Source organism: Sparus aurata, chromosome 13 (genome assembly GCF_900880675.1).
Source record: "Sparus aurata chromosome 13, fSpaAur1.1, whole genome shotgun sequence".
Taxonomy (NCBI): domain Eukaryota; kingdom Metazoa; phylum Chordata; class Actinopteri; order Spariformes; family Sparidae; genus Sparus; species Sparus aurata.
In genome coordinates, this window is record NC_044199.1 from 26,550,159 (window position 1) to 26,566,720 (window position 16,562).

The 16,562-nt window shown below is 39.3% G+C and overlaps 1 protein-coding gene across 2 annotated transcripts; it reads right to left on the reverse strand.

Moving 5' to 3' along the window:
- Nucleotides 1-448: 448 nt before the first annotated feature.
- Nucleotides 449-15,963, reverse strand: LOC115593449 (14-3-3 protein epsilon). 2 transcript variants are annotated; one of them, XM_030436963.1, is made up of 7 exons: nt 15,718-15,963; nt 9,780-9,982; nt 7,558-7,664; nt 6,384-6,590; nt 4,960-5,096; nt 4,534-4,588; nt 449-1,610 (listed from the first exon to the last, which is right to left on the reverse strand). In XM_030436963.1, the coding sequence occupies exons 1-6, from the start codon at nt 15,779-15,781 to the stop codon at nt 4,581-4,583; spliced, it is 726 nt and encodes a 241-aa protein (XP_030292823.1). In that variant the 5' UTR covers nt 15,782-15,963; the 3' UTR covers nt 449-1,610; nt 4,534-4,580. The 2 variants fall into 2 exon arrangements, with proteins under 2 accessions (XP_030292823.1, XP_030292822.1); XM_030436962.1 differs by lacking the exon at nt 4,534-4,588.
- Between the last annotated feature and the right edge of the window lie 599 nt (nt 15,964-16,562).

Genomic DNA, 16,562 nt, shown 5'->3' on the forward strand with positions numbered 1-16,562 from the left:
AGAACCGGCTTACTGCATATTACATAGTTAAACTTTTTCCATATTGACCTGCTACAGCAGGAAATGCTCTTTATTGATATTGATGCATTAATATCTAATCTAAGTATTTATGACATCAGAAGACTCAAAAAGTTTTACTACTTATGCACTGTAAGTTAAGTAGGATTTTAAATTTACCACTCTCACTTGTATGCTTTTTTTAACATGGTGGTATTGATACTTTTACTCAAGCAAGTTATGTGAATACTTCTTCCGGCACTCCCAATAGAAGCTTTAAAGCAAGAACCTCTGAGAACAAATACATAATGACCGCAGTCAATCTCAACCATGAGCGGAGCTCCTTCTTCTGCTGAGAGTCTGCACTGCCCTCTAGTGGTGAAACAACACATTAAAAACATGTCAGACCATACCTTTAAACAAGGAAAAGAAAACCTCTGACGCAGGTGAATTTAACATTTTTCAATTTGAAGTTTAATGTTAATTCCATGCTGTGTTTCAGTAAGAATACAGATGGTACTTGTGGCTCCGGTGAGAACATCCAGTAGTACAAATCAGATTCACGTTACACATACTGAACAGAAGGAAGAGAGGAAATGAGAGGAAAGAGAGAGTTGAGATGAGGAAAAAACCTGAAAGAGTCAGGGGAGTAAAGATACAGCAGGCCTCTATTTCCCAAACTTTTTTTTTTTTTTTTTTTTAATATAGTGCCAATGCAAAACTGCATTACGTTACAATCAAGAGTGTTGAGCATTCCCCTCCCACGCACACACATACGCACGGTTTGTCTGCTAAAAAGCCATTACCTAACTATCTGCCATTAGCAAGAGCGCTACAGCCTCGCAGCACAATACTTGGTCCGAGAGTGGACAAGAATAGAGGTCAGAGTGATGCTCGGAGAAGGGGGACATTCTGCTTTTTGTCATTTAAAACAAAACAAAAACGTATTAATGTGTGGAAGGAGCAGGTTTGGTAACCACAAAGTAAAGAGGGCACTTAGTTCTTCCTAAAAGCTTTAACGCATCCCTTTAAACCTTCCGACACTGCTGTGTTTCCTCAATTTGCAAACTGAAAATGTTTTCAAAACTGACCGACAGAAGCATGGACAATATATTGTTCATAAACACACATATACAGGAAAAAGTTGAACAGCAACGTATTGTCTTTTAAATAAACCCTTGCATATGTGTGTTAACAAATACAGGCAAGCGTACTTGGCAACAGATGATACAGCAACGTAAAGCAAAATAAAAACAGTAAAAGAGGACATGAACCTTAAAGGGTACAGGCTTGCAAAAAAGAAGGTAAAACCCCTGGGAGTGGAAATGAAGACCCGAGCGGGACAAGACAGGGGTCGGGAGATGGCGTGCATACGAGGAGAAAACGGTGAGACAGATGGGTGGAAATGGAGGGAAAGGTAGAGAAAGAGTGTGGGCTGCGGTATAAACCCAGTTGAAAACTGTGGCTGGGGACAGGAGCTAGTGCTGGGAGGAGAGAAATAAGAGAGGAGGAAGAGGAGGAGGACGAGGAGGAGGAGGGCTTGTCTTGTGTTGTTCAGTCTCACTGGGTCTCTTCCTCCGCATCTTGCAGTGCTTCTTTGTTCTGTTCTTCACCTGAGAGAACGACACAAACATCAAACCTCAATTAGAGATTTTCACAAGGCAGCTAAATGTGGCTGAACGAGCTTCCACAAGGTCGAACAGGAGAGAGGAACTTCATTTCAGATTACAATACATTTATTTCTATCGTAGTGGGTAAAAATACAGTTAATGTCTTATTTCTATTATCGAATCATAAACACTTATTCACTTAGTCTTATTAGACAATAAGTCTTTACACTCCACAGATTCAATATTTTACCACTTTAAAACACAAGAAGTGTTTCAATTATTTCATTTTGGGCATTTACCCCCGTCAGTAAATGGGTCACTTTATTAGAGAAGGACCGAGGGGCAAGTGAAGAGTTTCCCCCATGGTGATCCACTTTCAAGTCTGATAAAAATTGTTTTCTCTCCTGTGTGTATGATTTAAGAATCGATGGGAAGATCCTTATTTTATTTTTTACATCTGTGTGACTGGATGGATTTTTATTTTTTGGAGTGAAAAATAAAAAATTCCACGAAAAAAAGACATTTTTTTTCCATAGAGAAATGTTTTTTTTTTATATGCGAAACTGGGGGGGGGGGGGGGGGGAATGAGAACAATCATTTTTAATTTTCTATTTTTTCCAAAAAAGATTTACCACCAGTTTCCAGTTATAAACACCAGACAGAAAACTATTTAGATGTGACTTAGAAAATGAATGAAAAAAATCTTTAATTTCCAAAAGAAATTGTAGGATTTTGCAAGTTCCCACATCTGTACACTAAAAACTTTAAGTTACCCAAGTTTTCCCTCGTTTGGTTGAAAAATGATTTAACAGTAAACATAATTATTCAAAACAGACTTGTTGCAATTAATCCAAAAGGTTTTCCAGTGACCCAATTGTTTCAGCTTTAATTATTTGTGTCCAGAACATGCAGTTTGTATGTGATGTTTTCACTAAGGTTTGTGAGACAGGAGCTAGCAGGAGCCCCGGGATAGCCGATAAGCTCTGGCTCCACAGGTGCTGTGGTGCTCAGGTCTTTTTATGATGAAATAAAACAGAGTTGAGCACACTGTGCCACTATACTTAAAATCCTACCAACCCTGGCATGAGTAAATTCTTGGGATCAGCTCAGAAATGTCAGAAATCAGTCCATCATGCTCTCAACAACCCAAAACGTTCAGACAAGTAGAGTGTCAACATGCAGTCCAGTGAGCAAGAGTTAATCCACAGCGCCTTCACAACGAGCCAGTCAGATTTACTGACGGGGGTAAATGCCTTGTGAACCTGTACGACTGGTTGCTTAGAAAGGTTACCATAGAGACAGCACAGCCATCCGTGTAATGAAGAATTAAGAGGCACAAATAACAAAAGGCTGGAGAATCCGTCATGATTAAAATAGAAACCGTAACGGCGCTCATTAGCACTACGGCTAACTGGGATGTGAGAAAGCCACAGGAGATAGAGCAGCAGCCTCACATGCTGCGACTGCAGTTTGTCTGTTATATCACACTTCAAGAAGCTGCATTCACAGGTTTCCAAACGGTGCATGAACGCCCCGGTGGGCTGTGTTCTGTGGTGCTCACGTGCACGGTGAAGGAGCAGAGTGTCCGCAAGTTATTTCACTCTACAAAGGGTGGATTCAAACCTTTATCCATCATAGTGGAGACTCATGCGTGTCTTACTCTGTTGTCTCTCTGACTAATAAAACGGCATAAAATACCTGTACACAAATCATACCGTCAATTAATATTAAAGTTCTTTTAACAAAATAAGTTGGAAGGGTCACAACATGAGCAAGAATCAGCGTGCTCATGTTTTATCTGCTCTGGCAGATTCTTCCAGTACTCCTCCAGTTCAGACAGATTTCTGTCTCTACTAGTTTATGATCTGCCAGTCACAACATTTATCTAATACAAGACAGTAGCAGTCTACCAACGAGTTGATAACATTATAATAATGCCAATAGCCTGCAAACACAACAGCAGTAGCGATAGCAGTTGCAAGCTAGCTGTGACAATTTTTTTTTTATACATGTTGCAGACATAAAATTCAGAATGAGTGTATAGTTACAGAAAACAAAAGTTATTTGTTTGAGCATGAAATATCTTGTCTTCGTACTATCTTCAACTTAATATAGGTGTAAATAAATACAGAGCAGTGTTTTGCAATTTCCTTTTCTTTACATTTTATTCAGCATCCCAACTTTTTTATGGTGATGCTGCCTTCAGCAAATACTCCACGATTAGAGGTGCTGGAAATATCAATACTCTTAACTTTTAACTTAAAACCTAAAATCTATTCAGTCTGACTTATGTTGCATATTATAATCTTATGGTATTAGTGCATTTTAATTTATATATTTGTCCATTAAAACAGCACAATTTGTTCCATTTCATCAACATTTTAAAGTTAATTTGAGTGTAGTTTTTTATTATTACTTGTGTCATCTTTTAGTACTTTTACAATCCACATTTTATTTGATCTCATTTGCCTTGTATAAGCCTCAGATACACTAGACACTGGTGAGAGCAGCATCATCAGGGGGAACGATTACAGGAGGCAAAACCAGTTTCAGAGTTCAGACAGACACCATTGGACAGTATTGTGTAACCTTTTGTTGAGATGTACACAACCTAAGATGAATTATACTGTTACTGACTTGCGGACACCCTGAAGACATTGAAACTGGTAAAACACAAGTTCCACTTGTGCAGTACGAGGTGAAAAATAACCGGTTATTTATACATGTTGATGAAGGTTCTCGGTCACCCAGGTCAGGGTAATTCAAAGTGCTACATCGCAGGGAACTGGACCCGCATCCTCTGAACCCCAAAACATTCAACAAGGCTGGACATTGTAATGTGAGGAGGTTAGTGAGGGAGGTTAGGATGGTGAAACAGGAGTGACAGCTTGAGGTGGAAAAGCCAACGACAGGAGGAAGGACTTACAAAATACACTTTTACAATGGAGGAAGAGTGAAGGAAGAAGGCTGTCCTTAAGACTCTACAGGAGAGATGGGAGATGATTAGAGATGAGTGAGTTGAAAGAGAGGGAGAGAAACCACTGTGCTATTAGGGGAAAAAGTTAGGTAGTTATTCTCTGTTTTCTAGAAGGTTTTTAAGAATGTGTCAGAAATCTTCTTGGCACACGATCACTCATTCATTCCTCACGTTTTCATTTTTGGCATGAGTGTACAAGAAGCCTCTACCAAACTTAATCAAGGCTTAAAGGAACAAATCGGCTTTAAAATCTGTCTAAGTGCATGTAATGATGTTGATTTATCAGTCAGTATTACCCAGAAAAGCTTAAATCAGAGATAATACTAGTAAACATCTATAACTGATGCCTTGAGAATAAAGGAACATCTCTCTCACCATCTCCCTGCACGTCTGAGGTCCATAGTGTCAAGTTGTCACGTAGCAACTGCATGATAAGTGTTGAGTCCTTATAGCTTTCCTCGCTCAGAGTATCCAGTTCTGCAATGGCATTGTCAAATGCCTCCTTCGCCAACCTGTCAGCAGAGAGGATACAAGACACAGTTAAATAAAGTGGCACAATAGTATCTGTTCTATATATTCATTTTCTCCATGAGCAGTCAGTGTTTTTGTTTCTGTTAACAGCTCCACAGCAGAGGCAGTGAGGTCATGTGCTGCGATGGAAATTACTCTGCTCCCTTTCAGGACTGTTTTCAAGTTGCCAGGTTCCTGAGAATCATTTAGCCAACATTCTGCAGCCTCATCAGCCAACAGCTGGAACACACTGTTTCTTTTCATGTGGGATTTGATCGACATCTAAAGAGGAAAAGTTTCTTTTTTTGAAAAAAAAAAAACATGTGGATGCAATTTACCAAAGTGGACAAAAATGGCCTACTGCAATAGTTGCGCAGGACTTTTTCTAATGCACTGAAAGGGGCATTCATGGATTTCTGGCCTCTAGGGGGCAGAAACATAAATTCAATATTTATTCCAGCAGTGATAGTAAATGTGCAAGCCATAAAACAAAAAAGAGGCTAAAAAGGATCAGTAGAGTTGCAGATGTAAGTTATAATTCTCCACAGTTGTGGCTCTATGAACAATGTGACACTCTACACCATCTATGACACAAATAAAACTACGCTGCCAAACAACCTTAAGAATGAAAAAACTGATGCAGATTCCACAATTTTATCAGTTATGTGATGGCATTTTTCTCAGAGTTTTGATATTTGAGGGTGTTTAAATCCACACAGATTCTTTCACCTTTTTATGTCCTCTCCAAAAGATTCAGAAACACTCATCTAAATTGTAATAACTCATTTCAATAATAAGGTCATCCTGTTTAATCAATGATAACAAATTAACAGGGGTGTCACAATTTAGATTCCAATTAAAAAATGTATCAAAATTAGCTTGGAATAAAACACTTTAAAAGACAACACTCTGAGCTGACAGGTAGCCTGCAGCTACACTTCCAGACACCTAATCCTGTGTGCACAAAAACCTGACGGTGTCGGAGATGTTGGGTTACTTTTCTTATTGATTTGTTTGGGCAGATTTGATCTGACATTTTTATTTTTGGTGATTATTTGAACTTGTCCAGTCCTAACCGGAGAAAAGACACCATGATAAAGTCAATCTGTTGTTGTAAAATGCCCCTGTCTTTTAAAAAAAATAAAGTAAAAATGTGATAGTAAATTAAATGCCACTGTCAAAGCTGAAAAAAATATTTAAAATCGGATCAAATTTGTGGCCTGAAAATCAAGGATTTAAACTAATGACGGCTCCAGAAAGTTTTTGTGGGAAAGGAAAATCGCACATACTTGCAAGCGCGGTCTGGCGAGTTGAGGATTTCATAATAGAAAACGGAGAAGTTAAGGGCCAGTCCCAGGCGAATGGGGTGCGTTGGAGGGAGTTCGGTCAAGGCAATGTCGCTAGCAGCTTTGTACGCCACCAAACTGTTCTCTGCTGCCTCCTTCCTGTCGTTGCCTGTAGCAAACTCTGCCAGGTACCTGTGGTAATCTCCCTTCCTGAGCAGAGGGAATGACAGATTTCACACATGATGAAACAAACATCAGTCCAGAGCCTCATTGAACATTTTAAAATGGGACAAAACACTTTGTTACTGGAATAACGCAGAATATTCAAAATTCATAAAATTCTGCTTAAACAATGCACAATTTAAACTGTGATGAAGCAGCACAATGTAGTTTGGGGGAAGACATTTTAATCAGAAGAGACAGGTCTTCACTGACTGATTCTTTTAGACCCAAGTAAACAAACAGATCTTTAAAAAAGGACAACACAATTTCTTACCGCTTTATTTTGTTTATATTTGTCAGAACCTGCCGCCTTCCTAGCTTCAAGCAGTGTTCTGGACTGTATTTCCCTCTGAGAACAGCTTGTGTATTCAGCCACGGAAAAGGTAAATTATTCTGAGTTTTATAGTTATGTATATAACTACATAGAGCCCCTTTAGTTTACCTTTAATAAAATAAATCTGCATATGTTCACGTAAGATATGACAACAGTAAAACAATTAATGCAATGACTGAAAATGTACAATTAGCAATGACTAATGTTTTTTAATCTTTTTTTATTTATTTTTTTATTTAATGTTCAATGGCCAGGTGTTTTTTTTAGCAAACAGGAATACTTAATGTCTTGGTTTTTACAGTGATTTACTGCACTGTAAATCTCACAGGGAGCAGCGCAGACAGACACTTGCATATAATAATTAACTGGCAGGAAGAACAAGTTCGTGGCAATCTGCAGTCTAATTCAACAAGGGAGAAACCTGTTCTACTGTATATCTCTGTGTAAATAAAAAAATCATGTTCATGCCAGCTAACAGCAAGTTAAGAACCCGTATACTTTGTTTAATAGCCTTAAGTTATTGATGTAGGTAAATAATTTCACTACTCCTTTGACTGATGACACATCAAATCTAACTACCCGCCTTTAATATGTCCGCTGTTAAACTTAGTAGATACTTACATTTTGTAGTAGAAAACCTTAGACTCTCCCGTGGCTGCAGCTAAGATGAGGTGCTTGTCCAGTACATCCAGAATGTCGTTGCAGATTGATTTCAGCTCCGTCTCAACCTGCAGATCAAAACAAACATGAACACTGCTGTGAACGGTCTGCTTGCTCAAACAAAACTTACAGGTACCTGATCAAAAAATGTCTTCCTTTCAGTGTCAAATAAACTCAAATTTGATACTTCAGAAATATTTTTTTTTATATCTGGGTAGTGACTGCCATTAACTCATTAAAACAATATTTCCTCAATTTTCTTTTCTAGTACCAAGTAGGGGATCTACAGATTATCACGATTGGTTAGTTTGTCAGATTGCCAATAAAATAAATGTATTTAATAATGCACAATTTTGGCTCTGATGCTAAATAATACGACTTTACAGGAAATGCATTTCATTTCCAAATATCGTTTCTCCATCTCCTTGATTGCAAATGATCACAACCAACCAAGAAAAATCTTTAAGTCGATACTGAAATTTCCTCCCTTCACCAACTATAGTTAAAATGGTGCAAATATGTGTAGCAGCTTTTGTGGCGGTCCATCTGTGTAGATGTGGATGCATTTGTCACAGAAGGGACAACATTATTATGTGACTCAGTTCAAGGGTCAATCTTTAACATCACTAGACAACAACATGCAAATAAAACTGTTTTGATGTTGTCTTCACTTGGCTGAAGTTGGTGTCAAGTGAATTTTAGCATCTGTGTTACTTCAGAAATGGTACAAGTACAGGGACTTCCTTATGCATTCAGCTGCATCTCATTAACTGAGAAATCCAGATTGCTTTGAGAGGCATAATGCGCAGATTCACGGTGCATTTAAGAGCACCATATATCTCCAGAAATCTATATCCAGTGCCCCATAGAAACTTCTTTTTAAACTACCTATGTTTTTTTCTCATGTTACTTTGTTCAAACACATGGGTACTCTCATTCATTCTTTCACTAAATCATTTTTAAGAATTAGATACTAAAATCATAATAATATTCCATGTATTTTCTGTAAGCAGACCTAACCACTAATCTTTAATACCATTCAATTAAATGTTTAATTTAACATTTATATATTTTTTATAATGCACCGCAAAGGATGGATCCCTTGTATAATTTACAGCATTAGTCTCAGAATCTCTCCCCCCACCCCCCACCCCCGCCCCAAGGAAAAGTGGCTTTGTAACTACAATTTTACCCAACACAATCAGTATTGAATCAAATACGGACCAGAACCCAATCAATTCAGGAAATCAGTGGCAATACACAGAGGCACAGTGATGACAAGCACAGAACCATCAAATGCTAACAAAAACTAGCCCTCAAGAATTTTGCATTTAATGCTCAATGGTCTTAACAAAAATTCCCAGAGTTCTTGTGTTGGAGCGTGGGTAAAATCCATTATCCTACATGACGTCATATAAAGCTTTCCCCCTGACACGACTTAAGACTGCTGTGCTGCATTGCACTCAGTGGTGCCGCCAGTGACTGGGAGGTTCTCTGCAGCAGATAAAGTGATTTAAAGTTGATTCATGGCTGTTGCCTCCCTCATTATTTCACTCAGACAAGTGCCGTTGGGCTGTGAAATCACACAATTTCCTCCCAGAGTGGAGGAGAGCTTAACAAGTTCTGCCAAAAGGGGTAAAGCATCTCTGGCATCTTGCCTACTGGATATGGAAATTCAATTACCTGAGAGTACAACTGCACTTATCTCTGTGAAATTACAAAAACAGGTAGCAACTTTAAATCAGTTCTACTTCAATCCACTGGGTTTGGATTTTTCATTGCTGTGTCCAATTCAGGGCCTTTTGAGCATAAAAAGCCAGAGATATTTGCTCTATGATGTAGTGGAAGATAATCTATTACAGGACAGAAGACTGCTAATATTTTGTTGGAATCTGTTGTGGACATCAGTACAGCAGGTTTTCAGCTGGGCCTTTTTGTTTCTCCAATACTTTTCCCTTTAGAAGTGCACAATTGGCAGGAAATGTGTTGCTGCTTTTGAAAGATTTCAAAAATCACAAAAGAAATAAACACCTCAAAAACTCTTACAGATAACATACATTTGTTTACATACTGTTCTTGTCAAATGTTGGCTCTTAAGTAGTTTATTTAGACTGTTTTCAATAAACATGATGAAACCTATAATGATGCTATCAATTGACCAGTTAGGTGTGACAGGTTCTGACCGTTTTCCTGTACTCTCGGATCATCTTAAGTTTGTCTTCTTTGTCGCCTTTAGTTTCTTCTTTCTGTTCGAGGCTGCTGATTATCCTCCAGGAAGCTCTTCTGGCCCCGATCACGTTCTTGTATGCTACTGACAGCAAGTTCCTCTCCTCCACTGTGAGCTCGACGTCCATACTGGCCACCTTCTTCATCGACTCCACCATTTCTGTAAGACAAAGGGGAACACACAACATTAGGCACGGCTTTCTCAAATCCCCCACGTGACAAAAAGTACTGGAAGAAAGTTTGTCCATATGGAGGTTGTTGTTCATGTCTCACTGTCTGTCTTTCTTATGTTAAACTCAAATTCAGCCCCTCTGTGATAAAACACAAGACAAAGTAAGAATTGTCCTCTTAGTAAGCTCTGTAAAAAAAAAAAAAAAAAAAAAAGGCACTAATCAAGTCCTTGCATTTAGAGCGTAACTAATTCATTGGCATGTTTTCTATTATTATCTCGTTTTAGGCCATCACAGAGATTGATATTGGCATGTGGGACAGCAAATATGCCAAATTGATGTACAGAAATGCTTTTGTTATTAATGTTTTGGGGTCAGCCACATAGCAGATCAAGTCAAATCATTTAGTGTTATTCCAGAAAAGGTTAGACTGCTCCTTGGTCCCATTTGAATTAAAGATTTAAAAAAAAAAAAAAAAAAAAAAACCATCTCAAGAGGTCACTTTAGGCTGATAAATAGTGCTACGCATTTTTCTAAAAAATGTTTGCAGACCAAATGATTAATTAATCGTGAAAAGAATCGCCTGATTTATAAATAAAGATGATAGGTGACAGGTGCCCTAATTTGGATTTAGTTATTTTTTTCAACAAACAATGAATATACTTATGTAAGAATTTTTTTCTAAATTAGTGAACCTGTGAAGACCTCTTCTAGAGAGTATGGAGCTTATTTTTAAACGCAGTAGAGTACATTCATCAATACACATGCTGAAATGTGTCAAACATTGGGTGAGCATTCCTGTGGCAGCACAGTACTAGTGTTAAATGACCTATCATCAAGTCATGTAGTTGGGCTCCAGCGTACAGTCATAAATGCCCTGGGCCCACTGACAGTTGATACCATTCTTTACCCCTGACCTTATGTACCTTTAAACTACCTTTGAATTTACCCCTCGCCCCGGGCAAGGAACAGACACTTGGTTGGTTGACTGGGCTTTTTAATCGCTACTTTATCTGTTTGGCCTGAAATGCAAGGGCTGGTCCCACTTCATAGGTAACACACTAGTGGACCTAAATAGCCAATAATGGTAAATAATTAGTGGCTGATTGTAGATATGACTTCAGAAAGTATTGACAAGTTTATTTTTTGCATGTAGTGGATATTTGGTAACATTTCATTAATAACCAAACATTCGATCATTTAAAAAAAAAAAAAAAAAAGTACCCTGTGGGAGTTTTTGATTTAGTGTAGCAGTTGATGCAATAAACTCCTGGTTTCCAACTGTTCTTCTCATTTGCAGGTGGCAATACTGTCCCAAGATATGCAGCAATGTGCAGTTAAAGAAGAAGTCTGCAAGCTTAGTCTCTTTCAAGCCCCCAGAAAGATTCAGGCTTTGAAGACAATTTTCATAGTGGCAAGACTGTTTAATTACATCACTTGATGCGCTAGTAACACTGGGTAATGTTTCCTACCGAACTGCCTCAATACAATAGGGAATCGAAAAATGTCTCTTCATTCGATACCAAACTTAAATAATTTAGGATTTAATCTCAGCAGTGTTAGTGAGCCAATAAGCATGCAGCAAGCTTGTTGTGCCAAGGTCTAAAAGAGTTGGTCATTGGCTCAAGGCATGCAGGAAAAGGACTTGGTTATGCACAGAGATGAGGATCACTAGGTGTATGTGTAATGTAATCTTGTGTTAAAACATAGGCTATTTAATACGAGTTTGGATTAATAAAAGTAGCATACAGGGACCCACATTGAAAGGTACTCGTATCGATAATGTTCCAACAATACCCAGCTCTAGGCACCAAGACAGCTTTCCCCAATAAGCTTACTTTGTGAAAGAAGTGGCTGTTTAATGGCAGATAGACTTTTCTGACCATCAAACCTTGCCTTTCCACACAAGTTCAGTACAAGGCTGTGCCACCATATGCTACAGTACATACAAACAGCAGATCTTGTATTATTGACAAATAGTTCCCAGTAACTATCACATAGCATTTCTGATTGAATTGCCCCTCCCCACGGAGCAGCATTCATAGGAGTGAATGGGACTCCACTTCAGGCGCTGTAACCAATTCTCATTACAAATCCATGGTGAACATGGATGTAAACCATCAAGGATTATATTACTGAAGCAGGTACACAGTCCTGATTAATCGGGATATACTTTTTCCTAGGAAGAAAGGTAGGGTAGAGGCAGGAAACTCATAAGATAGAAATCAGAGAAATTAAACCAAAACCATCTGTCTGATTTCATACTACTGGAGGTAAATCTGAAGATAATCCAAGATGATTTTAAAGCTGCCGCCTCCATTATAATTAACATTCTGTGTGAAAGAGGTACATACATTGATTTGCTTAATCGGAAATAAGCACATATTCTTTCCATTAACAAAGGGTTTAAACCTCTAAGTGCAGAGTCTTGAAAGGTTTCTGTCGTCCTCAGTATTTTATTAATGGAGTGCCTGGGACACTGCCCAAGTATAAATTCCTCTAATGCAGAGATTCACCACCTATGGACACCTATTGTGGGAACGGAGCCAGGACAATGAGCCAGTGTCTTCCTTTTACATTTCAGATCCTCAAGGTGAGTCAGTAGGGTGTGGTGAGAAAAATGAACAGAGAATGAATGCAGGGATGAAATGGCAATGAATGCAATTTGACACTCTGCTTTGAAGGAGCTATTAATCATCACAACAAGCAGTTACCCTGGGGATTATTGTAAAACAGACACAACATGGGGCCTCTTCAAACAAGTAACAAGGAGCAGTTCAACATGGGCTTGCAGAAATACAAATATCTACAAAGATTAAAATGGTTCTGGAATGGTCATTTAATATATTGTCTGGATAACAAAAAGAAGATAGGAAACATATGATGAATAGGAAAATGCAAAAGCTGCAGAGGAGTCACACTACCCATGCTAAAGCTAGCTGCTAGCCTAGAGCTAAGAGCCGCGTCAATCATTTGGCTTTTAACTTTGCAGACAGGGTGTTATCTGCAGAAGCCAATAGCGGGGCTCTATGCAGCATGCTGGCGAAACCTGATACGAGATGGTTGCAGGCCAGGAGGAGCACTATGCTGCTTTGATCACTTTACCCTCCAGCCCAGCCTGCACTCCAACCAAATGACCTCTCAGTGCTTTTTAAACATTTTTCTCAGCATTAAAAGCTATACAGCTGCGAGGTGAAACAAACAGGGGTCTAATGTGGAAGGGGGGAGCAGCGGATCCTTACATGGTTTTCCCCCATTCTGTGTTCACATTTCGATTTTTCTTTCAGTCTTCCTGAACTTAATACAGGACTCTCCAAGGTATGACAATTATAGCTTTAGATAAGTCACCAGCATAGATTAATTCAACATAGTTCCTGAAAAATCATGTTTGGTCTTTAATTGGTGCCTGACAGAGAGCTCTCAAAACCACAATACCCATGAGTAGAAAAATGGTGAATTGTGGAGGAGTTTGTACTTCCTCTGTAGATATAAAAATTCATTCCCACGAAAAACAACTACTCTTACTTTCAGGTGATTATACACCAGTGAAACCATTATCATACATGTACTTCCAATCCTCTGTTTAAGAATGCTGCTGCTTTAAATGAAGTGGAAATCTTATAGCCCCAGGCTCACGTTTGCAATTTCTGTGCGGAAAGAAGCCCAGTTATCCTCAGGTCAGCTTTTAGCCACTGTGAAAACCCATGTGTTAGTATCTAGAAATAATTCTAGTAGAAATCAAAGTCTGGCCTGACACCACTTCAAAGCACCATTATTCCACCTCACAGTTAAATAAAAAATGTAGGAACACAAATTGGGTGCATTGTTGATTCACCTATAAATTGGCAGCAGAGGTAGTCATCACTACTGTAAAAAGAGGGTGAAAGGGCAGAACAGGACAGTGGTGTTTTGAATATGTTTTGTGTGCGACCAACCACTGGGGGTTATAAAAGCAGCTAGCAGCAGTTCACTAACTTAAACTACAAGAATAGCGCCGAATTCCATTCTAAACCAAAATATGTTGCTTGCACAAATACGCAATTGGTCGCATCATGATTTAAATTATTCACAGCCACTTCGACCAAATGATTTATTGTGGTAAAAAATAAGCTAAATGTGGATCAATAGTGTGTGGACCATTATTGTATATGTTGAAATACAATCAAATGTGAGCCAAAGAAGTCAGAATGAATGCTAAATTGCACTGTTACGTAAAGTTTGGATCTTTTGATGTGGGGTTGTATGAGGTACTCATTCCTAGTCAGTGCATTACCTGCAGTAGATCAGCAGCGTGTAGTGCCAGCAGGAAGCAGGACATTGTACTGCTGTACAGACAGCCTTTCCCCAAGGTACTACATTTCACTATTGTGTCTGAATACAAACTGTATGGTTGAGGGAATGTTGCCCAAAGAGAAAGGATGTTTGATGCCAAACGTGATATACACTCAGACAGATATAATTTTTTTTAGCGGGGACTGATTTAAGGTGGTTAAAATATGTCTTGCTGCTGGTCACGTCTCCACACAGGCGAAGAGCCGATGGTCAACAATTCTATACACTGACTGGGGAGGAGTACATCATGCAACCCCACTACAAAAGACCTGAACTATCCCTATAAGGCCACTTTGTGTTGACTAATGAAGCAAACTGTACATTAAATTGCATATTTACTAATGAACAGCTAAATAAACGTTGCTTCGGTAGAAGGACTTCCAGTCAATTAACTACAAAGAAAAGTTGGCTCAAGCTAAACTTCTGGCTGAGATTGCTGCTCAGCTACCAATCAAATAGCAGCGAAACTCCCTGCCCCGCCTATTCTTGTACACCATTGGTGATGCATCCATCAATCAATACACAGGCCACCTCGCAGTCGGAAGGCGATGCTGGCCTCAATAAAGCAGTAGACCGAATGTCAACCTCCTTACAACAAACGCAAAGCTAACTTCACATCTTACACTCCTTCTCACTCGAATGTAGCTTGGTTCCACGTCTAACAACCTCACCTGGCAGAGCATGAGCTATTCACAGTACACGGATTGATTTAAAGTAATGTCGCCCTTTAAGTTCGGCTTTTGTCCAACACGACATGAAGGATCAAGTCAAATCCAAGTTTTTCTTCGGCTTTAACTGGTTTACCAGGCTGAAAGGGGCTTCGGTGACCAAAACACTTGGTGGGGGCGGTACGTTAGCATTAACTGTAGCACATTTTTTCGGATATAGATCCTCCTCGAGCTGCTGCTTGATGGATAAGACACTGCAGAGTCGAACGAGGCGAAAGTTATGTTTGACAGGGTGTGGACGTTTGCTGCACTGTTACATATTTGAATGGGGTTCGGCGTGACGCGTGTCGGGGCTGAAGAAAGGCTAGCCAGCTACTTAGCATTTTAGATAGCGAGTGTTAGCTAACTATTGCTAGCTGGGCAGGGGGACTAGCTTAGCCCACCGCCTAACGTAAGCTAAATCTTAACCAGACACTAGCGCACGCGACAGAGCACGCGTTCCTTCAAGCGAAATGTGTTTTCTCTTTGAGCTAAAATCGGCTGATTTAAACGTTTTTTTTTACCGATTCATACTGCTGAAGAAATCTCCGCCATTTTGTCTCTCACCCAACAAATCCATGTGAACTGCTTTACCTGCGTCTCCAAGCCCCCTGCGCAGGGAGACAGAGGGGGAAGAGGGGCCAGGCATTCTGCAATGGCTGTTGCTTAGTTATTCGGAGCCTTACCGTCATATCTCTCCGCTTGTTCGGCGAGTTTCGCCTGGTACACCAGGTTTTCTCTTTCTGCCATGGTGCTCGGGTATTGGGACTGTTCGTGGCGTCCCGGCGCAAAGGGAGGATTATCGGCTGCTCGGCGATTTCTGGTGGTGGATCAGCAACAGCACTGTGCCGCTCCGCTTAACCGAAGACCGACCGGTAGCACTGGCGTAAAGATGGCGTCGCTACTCCATCCGGGAAACCCACGCAGCAGTCTTCATGTACGCCTACACCCTCGTGCTATATATCCCGAAATAAACCTCTCTCCCTGAGATCACTCCGACAAACTCAATTCAATTATCCACATATTTAGTGTCGAGTTGTTTCTCCACACATTTAACATCTGAAATATCGTTTTTTTTGTGTGTTCTGTTGCACTAAGTCATTCATTCGGCGTACATATCAACAACAAAATACTTATTATTATGCTTTAACTTATCATTAGTCATTTATCGTGACAGAAGTGATACATAAATTATTGGATTTGTAATGAAATTCACCCTCTGCCTGCAAGTGATTTTGTGATAAATTAGCTTCTCGATCATACATGCCTCAATGGTAATTTCTTTCTTACAGTTTAGGAGAAGTCAAGTGTATTTTTTTAATATATAGTTTTTATTAGGGTACATTTTATAAAAACATGTTCCCCTTTGAAATAAATACACTACTCAAAATGAGTTTGGGATATGGGTGTATGGATATGCATTAAAGGTAAAATGAAATGTGTCTGATTGTTTTGAGGGACGACAGATATTCACAAAACACAAAATAAAATTCACAATACAATATCAAGGGACACACTAAAATATCCCCAG